At 47.1% G+C, this 17,363-nt stretch overlaps 1 protein-coding gene across 1 annotated transcript in view; it reads left to right on the top strand.

Moving 5' to 3' along the window:
• Nucleotides 1-2,716: 2,716 nt before the first annotated feature.
• LOC144594426 (vacuolar protein sorting-associated protein 4A) overlaps nucleotides 2,717-17,363 on the top strand; it is a 35,977-nt gene continuing 21,330 nt past the window's right edge. The window contains exons 1-3 of the mRNA XM_078400890.1: nucleotides 2,717-2,992; nucleotides 15,916-16,027; nucleotides 16,806-16,953. Of these exons, the coding sequence (XP_078257016.1) occupies nucleotides 2,969-2,992; nucleotides 15,916-16,027; nucleotides 16,806-16,953 (284 nt within the window). The 5' untranslated portion in view covers nucleotides 2,717-2,968. The remainder of the gene's footprint in view (nucleotides 2,993-15,915; nucleotides 16,028-16,805; nucleotides 16,954-17,363) is intronic.

Here is a 17,363-nt window from a genome sequence, read left to right as displayed (position 1 = left end):
TCCTTCATCTAAATCGTTTAAGTGTTAACACCAATGTGCCAATATAAAGATGATGTAATTACCCTGACCCATTTCTGTTAGATTATCCATTCTAATACATTGACCCTACTACCATGAACTCTTGCCTTATGCCGCATTCGTCTGTGGTAGCTTATTGAATGCTTTAAAATACGTCGTGTTCCAGGGTAACCACCTCGACCTTCTGGTCCTTGGGTAACCATCACAGCCTTGCTCATCTGCTGCACAAATCAAGGCTTACGATGCAAGAGAGTCATTGTGAGAGGGGCCTTTGCTCTGGGTCTGAGAGTATTGTTTGGTGTAGATTACCCGGTAGGTTAGGGTTGCCAACTTCCCCACTCCCAAGTATGGGAGCCAGCGGCCACATGCTTCTGCTCCACCAATGGCGGCCGGGCGGCCGCTGGCTGGGTGAGGTCACGTGGGGCGCGGGGCGGTGATGTCACCTTTTGTCCCGTATTTGGGAGTGAGGAGGTTGACAACCTTAACGAACCCGCCCAAGGACGGTCCCATACAGGACAAACCAATTTAGCCCAAAAAACGGGATGTCCTGGCTAATACGAGACAGTTGGCAACCCCATCGTAGGTGCAGATGGTCAATGTGAACATTCTCCGTTAGCTGGTGGACAGACCTGACAACGATTATATTATAGAACCTATCATGCAAACTAAACGCCCCAAGACAGTTCCTGTCACTGACGAGTGCCTTGGAGGAAGCTGTTCTGTCACTGAAGGCACAAGAACAGCGTCCACTTCCAGTCACCTTCGTGTTTGATTAAAGTGTAACAGCTCCTGCGAATCGGGAGACATTTCTAATTGCCAAGGAAATTCTATTTTTGTAACTGTCTTGTGCTTGAATCCTGTATTGTGATACCAAAGTTAAATGGTGGGACGTTCAGAGTTTCCTGGGGTTTCCCCCCATCTGTAACTGAGACAACAGATTGTATCTGCACTGGACCCTAGTGGTACCTCTTTGTACATCACATGTATAGAAATAAATTATCCATTTTACGTTCTGTTGATTTTTTGTCTTTTTTAAAAACATTTTCTGGTGTTTGTTGTGGAAAGGCTCGCTGAGATCAGGTGAGTGGATACAGATCCAATGTTGTGGATGTTCTGCCTGTTGTGGGACAAGAACAGTGTTTTCGGGAGTGATGGGACCAATATCCACAGGATATATTAACATTGGAACATTATAGTGAGGGAGGTGAGAAAGTCACTGGCAGGCAGATACCAATGAAATGATTCAGAGGAGACACTGATGAATGGACATCAACTGAAGACAGAAGTGGTAAAGGAACACGGAAAGGTTGCTAATGAGTGAGGAGAACAGATCAGCATATCAGCATATCATCATTGGTCCAAAAACGCTCACCAAATCCACCCAAAACTTCATCCTCAATATTGATGGTCTCCCAGTATCCACCTCCCCTCACATCCGGAATCTTGGAATCATCTTTGATCAAACCCTCTCCTTCGACAAACACATCAAACACATCACAAAGACAGCCTTCTTCCACCTCAAAAACATTGCCCGTCTCCGTCCATCCCTCTCCTTCACAGCTGCAGAAACCCTCATCCACGCCTTCATCACCTCCCGTCTGGACTACTGCAACAGCCTCCTCTTTGGCTCACCCTCAAAAATCATCAGTAAACTTCAATACATTCAAAACTCCGCTGCCCGTCTACTCACCCACTCCCCGATCCGTGACCATATCACCCCCGTCCTTTACAAACTCCACTGGCTCCCCATCCCCCAGAGAATCCAATTCAAAATCCTCCTCATGACCTACAAAGCCCTCCACAACCTGGCCCCATCCTACCTGACTGACCTCCTCCACAGGCACACTCCCACCTGCACCCTCCTCCGCTCTGCTGCTGCCAATCTCCTGTGTCCCCCCCCCCATCCGGACCAAACTCAGATCCTGGGGGGACAGGGCTTTCTCCATCGCTGCTCCCACCCTATGGAACTCACTACCCCAAACCGTCAGACTCCTCCTCACTCACCACATTCAAAACATCACTGAAGTCTCACCTCTTCAGCACTGCCTTCAACCACTGAAGGTCACCTCACCTTCTGTCTCCTTTCTCTGTTCATTTACTTATTTATCTATTTATTCACTTCTCTATGTTCTAGAAATCCCTGTAAAGCGTCTTTGAGTGTTTGAAAAGCGCTATATAAATGTAATGCATTATTATTATTATGTACAGACATTGGATGTGGCTCAAAGAACATGCTGAGTGCCTGCCTTCTGCTGAGGCTTAAAATTCAAGAGCAGGAGAATCATCACTACAACTGCATTAAATTTGGGCTCAGGTGCAGCACTGCAGGATGGATGTGATGTGCTGAGTCTCGTGAGTATGTGGCCAGGAATGTGGAAGTGAAGAGAGAATTCCTGGGCTGGGAGTGTCATTCATAGTCAAACAGCACGGAAATAGGCCGAACTCACTCAAGCTGACTACGCTAACTCGTATACCTGCATTTGTCCCAATCTTCTGTAAATCTTTCCAATCTGTGCACTTGTCTGTGAAACGTTATGATTATACCCATTTCTAAGCTGGGTGGCAGTGTTGGCTGTGATGAGGATGGTATGAGGCTGCAGGGTGACTTGGACAGGTTTCCTGTGCGGGGCGGCGGCTCTGGGCGGCGCTGTGCGGGGCGGCGGCTCCGGGCGGCGGCGTGCGGGGCGGCGGCTCCGGGCGGCGCTGTGCGGGGCGGCGGCTCTGGGCGGCGCTGTGCGGGGCGGCGGCTCCGGGCCGGTCGCGGCCACTCTTGTCTCCTCTTTCAGTGACGTCGCGGAGTTGCTCCGCCCGCCGCCATTTTGCGGTTCGGAGCCGGGAGCGGGGGCAGGCGAGCCCGAGGCCCAGGTTGAGCCCGAGCGGAGGCCGCGGCGCACCACCACCGGGCGGGGGCTCGGCCGCTAAGCACAGTCGGAGCGCCCGGAGATGTGAGATGTCAGCGCCCAACACCCTCCAGGTAGAGGGGTCTCCGGCCGCTTCCCACAGACACCCGCCCGCCCTCAATCCCACCCCTCCGCTACAGACCCACCCACGGACAAATACACCCCCCCCCCCACACACACACAGACACCTCCCCCCCCACACAGACACTCCCTCCCCCACAAACATCCCCTCCCCCACAGACACCCCGCACTTAATCCCACTCCCTCCGCTACAGACAGATGCCCCACAGACACCCCCTTCCCCACAGACATCCCCTCCCCCCCAGACCCCCTCACACAGACACTCCCTTCCCCACAGACACCCCCCCACAGACATCACCCCCCCACAGACACCCCCCACACAGACGCTCCCTTCCCCACAGACACCACCCCCCCACAGACATCCCCTCCCCCACAGACATCCCCGCACTCAATCCCACCCCCTCCGCTACAGACAGATGCCCCACCCCACCCCCACAGACATCCCCTCCCCCACAGTCAACTCCCCAGCCCCACTCTCTCTCCACACACCCTCCACAGACCCATCTCACACCCCCACAAACAACATTCTCACCCCCACACTCATTTTCCCCCTCCATCACTGATCCTCCATTTCCTCTCACTCTGACAGTGGAGGAGACCCAGGACAGAAAGGTCAGTGTGGGAATGGGAGGGGAGTTAAAGTGTTTAACAACCGTGAGACCTTGTAAGACCTTGTAGGTCAAGGCGGACTTAGCGCAACGATCGCCAAGCCTGCGCTTGGTTTCGCCGATATATAGGAGATCACACCTGGAACAGCGGATGCAGTAGATGAGGTTGGAGGAGGTGCAAGTGAACCTCTGCCTCGCCTGAAAGGACTGTCGGGGTCCTTGGATGGAGTCGAGGGGGGGGGGGGGGTATAGAGACAGGTGTTGCATCTCCTGCGGTTGCTGGGGAAAGTATCTGGAGAGGGGGTGGTTTGGGTGGGAAGGGACGAGTTGACCAGGGAGTTGCGGAGGGAACGGTCTCTGCGGAAACGGGTGGAGGTGGGAAGATGTGGCTAATAGTGGGATCCTGTTGGAGGTGGGAAAATGTTGGAGGATTACGTGCCATATGCAATGGCTGATGGGGTGAAAGGTGAGGACTAGGGGGACTCTGTCCCTGTTGTGACTGGAGGGAGGGGGAGCAAGGGCGGAGCTGCGGGATATTGAGGAGACCCTAGTGAGGGCCTCATCTATGATGGAAGAGGGGATTCCCCCGTTCCCTAACGAATGAGGACATCTCGATGTCCTGGTATGGAACCTCCTCTTGGGTGCAGATGCGACGTAGAGAGAGGAATTGGGAGTAGGGGATAGAGTCTTTGCAGGAAGTAGGGTGGGAAGAAACGTTGTCTGAATAGCAGTGGAGTCAGTAGGTTTTATAATAGTTGTCAGTCGATAGTCGATCTGTGGTGGAGACAGTGAGATCAAGAAACGGTAGGGAGATGTCGGAGATGGTCCAATTGAATTTGAGGGCAGGGTGGAAATTAGTTGTGAAGTCCGTGAGTTTTGCATGGGTGCAGGAGGTAGCACCGATGCAGTCGTCAATGTAGCGGTGATAGATTTCCGGGATAGGGCCTGTACGCTTGGAACAGGGATTGTTCGACGTACCCTACAAAGAGGCAGGCATAGCTGGGGCCCATTCGAGTGCCCATGGCTATGCCTTGGAATTGAAGAAAGTGGGAGGAGTCGCAGACGTTGAGGGTAAGGACCAACTCTGCTCGGCGGAGGAGAGTGTTGCTAGAGGGAAATTGGCTGGTTAATTAATCCTTTATTGATTTATTGATAATTTATTGATCATGCTTCCTACATTCACAGTCCAATATAAAAAAAAGAGCATGGAGCTCCCCTTTCACCCTGCTGCCAGGAGCTTTTCTTTATCTTCAGTACAGATACACCCAAGATATTTGCTCAGTTTTCCAATGTAATTTTTAATTTCTGAGTTTGTAAAACACTCACATATGGAAATGGCAAAGACCTAGTGTGAATGTTCTAAATTGAGGGGAGGCCAATTGAAAAGTGAAGGCACCGGCCATCAGGTATTTCCAGGGAGCGGATGAGGGGGCCTGTTTGTTCCTGATGCTAACCATTCACTGTAAAATAAACATTTTCTTCATTTTGCTGTGGGTCTGCAGCTGATTACTTTGTTTTTCAGTATAGAGTCATAGAGTCCTACAGCACAGAAAGAGGCCCTTCGGCCCATCGTGTCCGTGCCGCCCGTTACCAAACAGAGTCTAATTTTAATCCCATTTTCCCGCATTTGGACCGTAGCCCTGAATGTTGTAGCATTTCAAGTGCCCATCCAAATGCCTCTTAAACGCTGTGAGTGTTCCCGCCTCCACCACCACCCCAGGCAGTGAGTTCCAGACTCCAACCACCCTCTGGGTGAAAAAGTTCTTTCTCACATCCCCCCGAAACCTCCCTCCCCTTACCCTGTATCTATGTCCCCTCGTTGTTGAACCTTCCACCAGTGGAAGAAGTTCCCCGCCATACACCTCGATCATGTCCCCTCTCAGCCTTCTCTGCTCCTGAGAAAACAACCCCAGTCTGCTCAGTCTCTCCTCATAGCCGAGGCCCTTCATCCCTGGCAGCATCCTGGTGAATCTCCTCTGCACCCTCTCCAAAGCTATCACATCCTTTCTATAATGTGGTGACCAGAACTGTACACAATACTCCAGCTGTGGCCTCACCAGTGTTCTGTACAATTCCATCATTAACCCCCTACTTTTATATTCGATGCCCCGGCTAATGAAGGCCAGTAACCCATATGCCTTTTTGACCACCCTGTCCACCTGTCCTGCTGCCTTCAAGGACTTGTGTACCTGTACTCCAAGGTCCCTCTGTACCCCTGTCTTCCCAAGGGTCCTTCCATTCATGGTGTACTCCCTCTCCAAGTTATTCCTGCCAAAGTGCATCACCTCGCACTTTTCAGGATTAAATTCCATCTGCCACTGCTCCACCCATCTGACCATCTCATCTATATCTTCCTGCAGCTTGCAGATCCCTTCCTCGCTATTCACCACCCCCCCCTAACTTTGTGTCATCTGCAAACTTGCTGATCATGCCCTGTACGTTGACATCCAGATCATTAATGTAGATTACAAACAGTAAGGGACCCAACACCGATCCCTGCGGCACCCCACTGGACACCGGCCTCCAGTCACAGAAGCAACCTTCTACCATCACCCTCTGCCTTCTGTCACTAAGCCAGTTTTTTATCCATTTTGCCAAGGTGCCCTGGTTCCCATGGGCTCTTACCTTCTTGACTAGTCTCCTGTGTGGGACCTTGTCAAAAGCCTTACTGAAATCCATGTATACCACATCCACTGCACTACCCCCATCTACCTCCTTGGTCACCCCTTCAAAAAATTCAATCAAGTTAGTCAGACACAACCTTCCATTAACAAAGCCATGTTATAAAGTATCCCTTTATTTTTTATCCATGTGCCATTGCAAATGTTTTTTTTCTGCATCAACATTATTCATGAACTTAAATATGTGTCAGATCATCCTGCATCTTGTATTGATCCCAGGACAGCAATCCCAGCTTTTCCATTTTATCCATGTTACTCAAGTCCCTCATCCTCATTTTAAACAATTTATTCTGCACCCTTTGTAAAGTCTTTATATCTTTCCTGAAGAGTGATGCTCAGGACTCATTTAGTTTAGTTTAAACTAAATAGGGGGGGGGGGGAGGGAGGGGGGAGACAAATTGGAAATACAAGGATGGAGTTAAAGGGCAAGAGAATATAGGAAAAGTTAAGAAAGACACCAGAATTAACAGGACGGAAAGCTCACGGAGGGATGGGAGAGTATGGCCGAGTGAAATAGGAATCGATGTGAAAGGTGAGGTGAGTAATGGATTAAAAGTAGTTAAAAAAAAACGAGATGCTAGTTTAAGTCGAAGGTAGACACAAAATGCTGGAGTAACTCAGCGGGTCAAGAGAAGGAATGGGTGACGTTTCGGGTCAAGACCTTTCTTCAGTCTGAAGAAGGGTTGAGACCCGAAACATCACCCATTCCTTCTCTCCCGAGATGCTGCCTGACCCGATGAGTTACTCCAGCATTTTGTGTCTACCATGGATTAAAAGTATTATAGATGAATGCGCAAAGTGTAAGAAGTAAAGTAGATGAGCTTGAGGCTCAGTTAGAGATTGGTAGATATGACATTGTGGGGATTACAGAGATGTGGCTGCAGGAGGATCGGACCTGGGAACTGAATATTCAGGGTTATACATCCTAAAGAAAGGACAGGCAGGTGGGCAGAGGAGGTGGGGTAGCTCTGTTGGTGAGGGATGAAATTCAGTCCCTTGCAAGGGGTGACATAGGGACTTACGATGTGGAGTTGCTTGTGGATAGAATTGAGGAATTGTAAAGGTAAGAAGACACCAATGGGAGTTATCTACAGGCCCCAAACAGTAGCTGGATATAGGGTGTAAGTTGCAGCAGGAATTAAAACTGGCATGTAACAAAGGTAATGCCACTGTGGTGATGGGGGATTTCAACATGCAGATAGACTGGGAAAATCAGGTTGGTTCTGGACCCCAAGAAAGAGAGTTTGTAGAGTGCCTCCGAGGTGGATTCTTAGAGCAGCTTGTACTGGAGCCTACCAGAGAGAAGGCAATTCTGGATTTAGTGTTGTCCAATGAACCAGATTTAATAAGGTAACTCAAGGTAAAGGAATCACTTGGAGGTAGTGACCATAATATGATAAGTTTTAATCTGCAATGTGAGAGGGGGAAGGTTAAATCAGAAGTGTTAGAGGTGCAGTTGAACAAAGGGGACTATGAAGGCATGAGAGAGGAACTGGCCAAGGTCGACTGGAAAAAGATCCTAGCAAGAGTGACGATGGAACAGCAATGGCAGGGATTTCTAGGCATAATCCAGAAGATGCAGGATCATTTCATTCCAAAGAGGAAGAAAGATTATAAGGGCAGCAAGAGGCAACTGTGGCTGACAAGGGAAGTTAGGGATGGAATAAAACTAAAAGAAAAGGTGTATAACGTAGCAAAGAGTAGCTGGAAGCCAGAGGATTGGGAAACTTTCAAAGGACAACAGAAGGTAACAAAACGGGCAATACGGGCTGAAAAGATGAAGTACGAGGGGAAGCTGGCCAAGAATATAAAGAAGGATAGTAAAAGCTTCTTTAGCTATGTTAAGAGAAAAAGATTAGTAAAGACAAATGAAGGTCCCTTGAAGGCAGACACGGGTGAAATTATTATGGGGAACAAGGAAAGTTGAACAGGTACTTTGGTTCTGTCTTCACTCAGGAAGACACAAACAGTCTCCCAGGTGTACTAGAGGACAGAGGATCTTGGGGGATAGAGGAACTGAAAGAAATTTGCATTAGGTGAGAAATAGTATTGGGTAGACTGATGGGACTGAAGGCTGATAAATCCCCAGGGCCTGATGGTCTGCATCCCAGAGTACTCAGGGAGGTGGCTCTAGAATTAGTGGACGCATTGGTGATCATTTTCCAATGTTCAATAGATTCAGGATCAGTTCCTGTGGATTGGAGGGTAGCTAATGTTATCCCACTTTTCAAGAAAGGAGCGAGAGAGAAAACAGGGAATGACAGACCAGTTATTAGTGGTGAAGATGCTGGAGTCAATTATTAAAGGAGTAATAACGGCGCATTTGGATAGCAGTAAAAGGATTGATCCAAGTCAGCATGGATTTATGAAGGGGAAATCCTGCTTGACTAATCTTCTGGAATTTTTTGAGGATGTGACAAGTAAAATGGATGAAGGTGAGCCAGTGTACAGAGCCCCGGTGAGACAACATCTGGAGTATTGTGTGCAGTTTTGGTCTCCTAATTTGAGGAAGGACATCCTTGCTATTGAGGCAGTGCAGCATAGGTTCACGAGGTTAATCCCTGGGATGGCGGGACTGTCATATGAAGAAAGATTGGAAAGACTAGGCTGGTATTCACTGGAGTTTAGAAGAATGAGAGGGGATCGTATAGAAACATATAAAATTATAAAAGGATTAGACAAGGTAGATACAGGAAAAATGTTTCCAATGTTAGGGGAGTCCAGAACCAGGGGCCACAGTCTACGAATAAAGGGGAGACCATTTAAAACTGAGATGAGAAAGACCTTTTTCACCCAGAGATTTGTGGAATTCTCGGCCACAGAAGGCAGTAGAGGCCAATTCACTGGATGAATTTAAAAGAGAGTTGGATAGAGTTCTAGGGGCTAGCGGAATCAAGGGATATGGGGAGAAGGCAGGCATGGATTACTGATCGTGGATGATCAGCCGTGATCACAATGAATGGCGATGAAGGGCCAAATGGCCTCGTCCTGCACCTATTTTCCTAGGACCCAACATATAAGACATAGGGGCAGAATTAGACCATTGAGTCTGGAGCATAATTCAGAGCACAAAATATAAAAATAGAAATGTTTAACTGCAACTTTACAAAAGACTGGTTCGGCTGCACTGGAGTGCTGTGTGGTGTTCTGGTCAGCACACAATAGGAAGGCTGTGAATGGTCTGCCGAGAGTGCAGAAGATATTCACCAGGATGATTCCCGATGGGAGGACTCCTTGGTTATAGGGGGAGATTGAAAATGTTGTCATTGTTTCCCCTAGTGCAAAGGAGGCGTAGAAAGGTTAAATAGACAAAATCTCTTTCATATGGTCGAGGTATCAAAAACAAAAGGGCATTGTTTTAAAGTGTGGGGGTGGGAGTTGTAAAGATGATCTCGGGTAATTCTCTTTACAGTGAATAAAATCTGGAACTTTCTGCCAGACTCGGTTACAATTGCTATGTTCTAGAGACATTTAGACATTTACAGTGCCCTCCATAATGTTTGGGACAAAGACCCATCATTTATTTATTTGCCTCTGTACTCCACAATTTGAGATTTGTAATAGAAAAAATCACGTGTTTAAAGTGCACATTGTCAGATTTTATTAAAGGCCATTTTTATACATTTTGGTTCCACCATGTAGAAATTACAGCTGTGTTTATACATAGTTCCCCCATTTTAGGGCACCATAATGTTTGGGACACAGCAATGTCATGTAAATAAAAGTAGTCATGTTTAGTATTTTGTTGCATATCTTTTGTATGCAATGACTGTTTGAAGTTTGCTATTCATGGACATCACCAGTTGCTGGGTGTCTTCTCTGGTGATGCTCTGCCAGGCCTGTATTGCAGCCATCTTTAGCTTATGCTTGTTTTGGGGGCTAGTCCCCTTCAGCTTTCTCTTCAGCATATAAAGGGCATGCTCAATTGATCGGGTGATTGACTTGGCCGCTCAAGAATTGACCATTTTTTAGTTTTGAAAAACTCCTTTGTTGCTTTAGCAGTATATTTGCGATCATTGTTTTGCTGTAGAATGAACTGCCAGCCAATGAGTTTTGAGGCATTTGTTTGAACTTGAGCAGATAGAATGTGCCTATACACTTCAGAATTCATTATTCTACTACGATCAGCAGTTGTATCATCAATGAAGATAAGTGAGCCAGTACCTTCAGCAGCCATACATGCCCAGGCCATAACACCCCCACCACCGTGTTTCACAGATGAGGTGGTATGCTTTGGATCTTGGGCAGTTCCTTCTCTCCTCCATACTTTGCTCTTGCCATCACTCTGAAATAAGTTAATCTTCGTCTCATCTGTCCACAAGACCTTTTTCCAGAACTGTGGTTGTTCTTTTAAGTACTTCTTGGCAAACTGTAACCTGGCCATCCTATTTTTGCGGCTAACCAGTGGTTTGCATCTTGCAGTGTAGCCTCTGTATTTCTGTTCATGAAGTCTTCTGCGGACAGTGGTCATTGACAAATCCACACCCGACTCCTGAAGAGTGTTTCTGATCTGTCGGACAGGTGTTTGGGGATTTTTCTTTATTATAGAGGGAATTCTTCTGTCATCAGCTGTTGAGGTCTTCCTTGGCCTGCCAGTCCCTTTGCGATTTAGTAAGCTCACCAGTGCTCTCTTTCTTCTTAATGATGTTCCAAACAGTTGATTTTGGTAAACCTAAGGTTTGGCTGATGTCTCTAACAGTTTTATTCTTGTTTCTCAGCCTCATAATGGCTTATTTGACTTTCATTGGCACAACTTTGGTCCTCATGTTGATAAACAGCAATAAAAGTTTCCAAAGGTGATGGAAAGACTGGAGGAAAGACTAGGTGCTGAGAGCTCTCTTATACCTGCATTAAGGAGGCAATTAAACACACCTGAGCAATTACAAATGCCTGTGAAGCCATGTGCCACAAACATTATGGTGCCCTGAAATGTACAAACTGTATAAACTATGTATAAACACAGCTGTAATTTCTACATGGTGAAACCAAAATGTATAAAAATTCCCTTTAATAAAATCTGACAATGTGCACTTTAATCACATGTGATTTTTTCTATTACAAATCTCAAATTGTGGAGTACAGAGGCAAATAAATAAATGATGGGTGTTTGTCCCAAACATTATGGAGGGCACTGTAAATCGGCAGGTCATAGAAGAATAGTGTCCAAAGCGGAAAAAGGTTTGCATGGACGTGGTGTGCTGAAGGGCCCGTTTCTGTCCTGTATGCCCATGTGATTTTGTAACAGTCCTGTATACATTTTGTACATGTGTTTTGTGACTGCTCTCCTCAGTTCACAAAGATTTGTTGGACCAGAAGTGTATTTAGTTCCAGTTAAGAAACACGTCCCCATGTGAGAGAATGTTTGGATGGTTTAGATCTCCAGTTACAACTACTGTATGGCGTTTGCAGATCTATGTATTCTTGCTGCTCAGCATCCTCACCACAGCAGGAGGTCGGGACAACAATTTGAGTTCAAGAAATCTCACTCCATTCGTCTCGCAGGCTCGATGTCAATGTCATTTTGTTAACCTCTGCTTCATAATCTTACTGAATATCAATCATGCAGCCAGTGTCATGATGTTGCACTTTGCCACATGCAAGGACCTCGCAAAATGCCTTGCAGCTCTCTTTCTCTATTGCCATCTTACAGATGTGAAAGGAAAGGTTGAAGAGATGAAGCAGAAGAGCTGCAGCCCTGCTTTTATTGCTTAAATCGGGATTGTGCCATCGAGTAAGTAGGATCAAGAATGAAGAATGTCATTAAGTTGGGAAGGGTGCAGAAGAAATTCATTGGCATGTTTCTGGGAACTTCGGTTTGAGTTATAGAGAGAGCTAGGCAGACTGGGACTCTTCCCAGGAGCACAGGAGGCCAAGGGGTAACCTTGTTGAAATATACAAAATCATTCCCCACTGTTCCAGCCACCCCAACCCCTTCACCCCAATGCAGGCTTCTCCTTCCTTCCCAACAGATTCCATCAGCTGCAGCTCTTTGCTTCCACCTATCACATCCCTGCCTCTGTCGCTATCTCCACCCTTCCCTCCCGGACCTGACGCCTTCTGCCAATCAGCCCCATATCTGAGGAGGGGTGTGCTGCTGTTGGAGGGAGTCCAGAGGAGGTTCATAACAACGATCCCGTGGATGATTGGTTTAACACATGATAAGCCTTTGATGGCACTGGGCCTGTACTCGCTGCAGCTTAGAAGGATGAGGAGGAACCTCATTAAAACTTACCGAAAAGGAAAGGCCTGGATAGAGTGAATGTGGAGAGGATGTTTTCAGTACTGCGAGAGTCTAGGACCAGAGGTCTCAGAATAAAAGGACATAGATTTAGAATGAAGATGAGGAGGAATTTCTTTAGTCAGTGGGTGGTGAATCTGTGGAATTCATTGGGTATTTTTTAAAGCGGACATTGATAGGTTCTTCATTAGTCTGGGTGTCAAAGGTAACAGGGAAAAGGCAGGAGAATGGGGTTGGAGGGAAAGATAGCTCAGCCATGATTGAATGGCAAATAGGCCGAGTGGCATAATTCTGCTCCTGTGACCTATGAACCCCTCCTCGCGTGGATCCAACAGTTCATGCCCATCCCTCCTCCTCTCTTCATACTGTCTGTCCTCTGTTCTTTCAGTCCAGATAAAGGGTCCTGGCCAAAACATCTGTCCATTTCTCTCCACAGATGCTGCCTGACCCGCCGAGTTCCCCCAGCACTTTGCTGTTTGCTTCACCATTCTTTGTGTCATCTGTGAACTTCCTGATGATGGCTCCATCCACATCATTCATGTATATATCCCAGTGAGAGTCCCAGCACCAACTCCTGTGTACCACACTAGTCCAGTCACAAAAACAACCTTCTCCCCTCACCTTCTGTCACCCACTGCCCTTGACAAGGCCTTTAAGGCTGTTTTTGACCAGTCTCTGCCTTTCCTAGCCATCATTAATCCTTTCCCTCAAATTTTGAACGAGTAACTTCCCTCCTCTTGATGCTAGGCTCGCAGTTCTGAAATTACCCGGTTTTGGCATCCTCTATTTGTAGAGACAGAGCACGTTTACTGTCCTCCGATCATCTGGAACCTCATTTTGTGGCAGAGAATATTTAAAAATCTCAGCCAGATCCACAGTATACCGGCCTCCCCTATCAGCCTGAGATAAATATCATCTGGTCCGGGGGATTTATCCACGTTTCAGCGCACTGACGCATCAAGCAGGACTGCTCTCCTCAGTTCACAAAGATTTGTTGGACCAGAAGTGTATTTAGTTCCAGTTAAGAAACACGTCCCCATGTGAGAGAATGTTTGGATGGTTTAGATCTCCAGTTACAACTACTGTATGGCGTTTGCAGATCTATGTATTCTTGCTGCTCAGCATCCTCACCACAGCAGGAGGTCGGGACAACAATTTGAGTTCAAGAAATCTCACTCCATTCGTCTCGCAGGCTCGATGTCAATGTCATTTTGTTAACCTCTGCTTCATAATCTTACTGAATATCAATCATGCAGCCAGTGTCATGATGTTGCACTTTGCCACATGCAAGGACCTCGCAAAATGCCTTGCAGCTCTCTTTCTCTATTGCCATCTTACAGATGTGAAAGGAAAGGTTGAAGAGATGAAGCAGAAGAGCTGCAGCCCTGCTTTTATTGCTTAAATCGGGATTGTGCCATCGAGTAAGTAGGATCAAGAATGAAGAATGTCATTAAGTTGGGAAGGGTGCAGAAGAAATTCATTGGCATGTTTCTGGGAACTTCGGTTTGAGTTATAGAGAGAGCTAGGCAGACTGGGACTCTTCCCAGGAGCACAGGAGGTCAAGGGGTAACCTTGTTGAAATATACAAAATCATTCCCCACTGTTCCAGCCACCCCAACCCCTTCACCCCAATGCAGGCTTCTCCTTCCTTCCCAACAGATTCCATCAGCTGCAGCTCTTTGCTTCCACCTATCACATCCCTGCCTCTGTCGCTATCTCCACCCTTCCCTCCCGGACCTGACGCCTTCTGCCAATCAGCCCCATATCTGAGGAGGGGTGTGCTGCTGTTGGAGGGAGTCCAGAGGAGGTTCATAACAACGATCCCGTGGATGATTGGTTTAACACATGATAAGCCTTTGATGGCACTGGGCCTGTACTCGCTGCAGCTTAGAAGGATGAGGAGGAACCTCATTAAAACTTACCGAAAAGGAAAGGCCTGGATAGAGTGAATGTGGAGAGGATGTTTTCAGTACTGCGAGAGTCTAGGACCAGAGGTCTCAGAATAAAAGGACATAGATTTAGAATGAAGATGAGGAGGAATTTCTTTAGTCAGTGGGTGGTGAATCTGTGGAATTCATTGGGTATTTTTTAAAGCGGACATTGATAGGTTCTTCATTAGTCTGGGTGTCAAAGGTAACAGGGAAAAGGCAGGAGAATGGGGTTGGAGGGAAAGATAGCTCAGCCATGATTGAATGGCAAATAGGCCGAGTGGCATAATTCTGCTCCTGTGACCTATGAACCCCTCCTCGCGTGGATCCAACAGTTCATGCCCATCCCTCCTCCTCTCTTCATACTGTCTGTCCTCTGTTCTTTCAGTCCAGATAAAGGGTCCTGGCCAAAACATCTGTCCATTTCTCTCCACAGATGCTGCCTGACCCGCCGAGTTCCCCCAGCACTTTGCTGTTTGCTTCACCATTCTTTGTGTCATCTGTGAACTTCCTGATGATGGCTCCATCCACATCATTCATGTATATATCCCAGTGAGAGTCCCAGCACCAACTCCTGTGTACCACACTAGTCCAGTCACAAAAACAACCTTCTCCCCTCACCTTCTGTCACCCACTGCCCTTGACAAGGCCTTTAAGGCTGTTTTTGACCAGTCTCTGCCTTTCCTAGCCATCATTAATCCTTTCCCTCAAATTTTGAACGAGTAACTTCCCTCCTCTTGATGCTAGGCTCACAGTTCTGAAATTACCCGGTTTTGGCATCCTCTATTTGTAGAGACAGAGCACGTTTACTGTCCTCCGATCATCTGGAACCTCATTTTGTGGCAGAGAATATTTAAAAATCTCAGCCAGATCCACAGTATACCGGCCTCCCCTATCAGCCTGAGATAAATATCATCTGGTCCGGGGGATTTATCCACGTTTCAGCGCACTGACGCATCAAGCAGGATTTCACCCTCCCCTTCACCAAATCCTTCAACCGCAAAGTGTTTCCTCTGTGAATAACCATTAAACTGTAGATTCAGTCTTGCTGGTTCTAGAGAAAGTATGTGTTTATGGGACATTTATTGTACAAAATAAAGAAACAGTGAGGAAAATGGCCCGCTTCTTGTGACTGTCGTTACAGTATACTCTGTTAATTGGAGACACAAGAGACCGCAGATGCTGAACTTAAGTAAAAAAACAAACTATTAGAGAAACTCGGTTGGTCAGGCAGCATTTGTGGAGGGAAATTGATGAACTCCAATTGATTTCAAGCCAAGTTCTTCTAACTGTAACCTTTCCCAAAGGGTCACCATCCCAAACATCACCTGTCCATTTCCCGCACAAATGCTGCCTGACCCACTGAGACACTCCAGCGCCTTGACCTTTACTCGCCATGCTTGATTGTTTGATTTTTATCATTTTTTGCACAATCACTTTTTTTGTTTTTTACTCTTTCAGAAAGCGATTGATCTTGTAACTAAAGCCACAGAAGAAGACAAGGCTAAGAATTATGAGGAGGCATTGAGACTGTATCAGCATGCAGTCGAGTACTTCTTGCATGCTATTAAATGTGAGTTCTCCAGTGTCTCAGTAGAGGGATGATGCAGGAACATACATGGGAGCAGGCTCAGGCCTCTGGCTGTGCAAACCTGTTGCACCATCATGAATTTGTGACATATCTAATCTTGACTGTATTCAATCATTTGATGCTTGAGAATTCCATGGGCTCTTGCCTCCGAATAGAGATTCCTCCTTCAGATCTGAAATTGGAAACTTTTTATTCTGAAACTTCCCAACTTGCTTAACTATTCCTCCAGGAATCACCTCCATAAACCTTTATTGATCTGTCTCCAATGCCAGAATATCTATTTTCAAATGAGGAGAACAAAACTGCCTGGAGTCCTCCAGGTATGAGCTCTAGCGCCCGGGAAGGTTTGCTTGTGTAAATGTGCTCCCACTCCTGTGGGGTACCGTCACTCAGGGCTGCGGCGGTTCAACAAGGAAGTCCGTCACCACCACAGATGTGGACAACAAATCCAGAAATAAATAGAGATCCTGCTCCTGATCACTACCTTGACTCCTGGGCTAGGGCGGAGGTTTGGGTTGTTGATACTGTCTTTATTCCCAGTCACCATGCCGTGACGTATTCAGCTGGCAGCCTGTGTGGTGCCGTGGGATGGGTCTGGGGATGGTGCCCCCAGTTTGCCAGCAGTCCGCTGCTTTAATGTGCCATGGACGAGTCACGTGGGCGCGGTGCTGGTGTGACCATTCCTCGGCATCTGGGGTGGTGGAAGTGGACAGGCATTTGATTGAACCGTGACTGACATACTGCAATGTTTTCGTTACAGATGAGGCGCATGGAGAAAAGGCGAAGGAGAGTATTCGAGCCAAATGTGTTCAGTACCTGGACAGAGCAGAGAAACTGAAGGAGTATTTAAAAAACAAAGACAAGCAGGGCAAAAAGCCGGTGAAAGAATCACAGCAAAATGACAAAGGGTATGTGCAGGGAAGGGGTGAGTTTTGGGGAGATTGGTCTCTGGGGTAGTAGACAAATAACGATTGCAGTCCTGTTACCTCCGTCAACTTTGGGTCTGTCTGTGTCCTGCCCGTCCACTGTCTCATTGCTTCAGCATCAGCTGAGAAGTTACTGGATTTGTGTACATTCACTGCCATTAACTTGTCTGGTGTTTGGGAGTAATAACGATTACCGCAATATCGCAATGTCCATCGTCTGTATCTTGGACATGCCCCATTGCTGAGGCTCGGTGTCCTCTTGGTTAACGTTTCCAAGTATTTCCCACCCTCAGGGTGAAGACATTTTGTGATGTCAATGCTTTATCCTTGTTTTAGGATAGTGTGACCTTTGGTTCTAGACATGCCAGCCGGGTAAATCGTGAACTCCACAC

This window comes from Rhinoraja longicauda, chromosome 6 (assembly GCF_053455715.1).
Source record: "Rhinoraja longicauda isolate Sanriku21f chromosome 6, sRhiLon1.1, whole genome shotgun sequence".
Lineage (NCBI taxonomy): Eukaryota > Metazoa > Chordata > Chondrichthyes > Rajiformes > Arhynchobatidae > Rhinoraja > Rhinoraja longicauda.
This window is presented reverse-complemented; position numbering and strand designations above follow the sequence as displayed.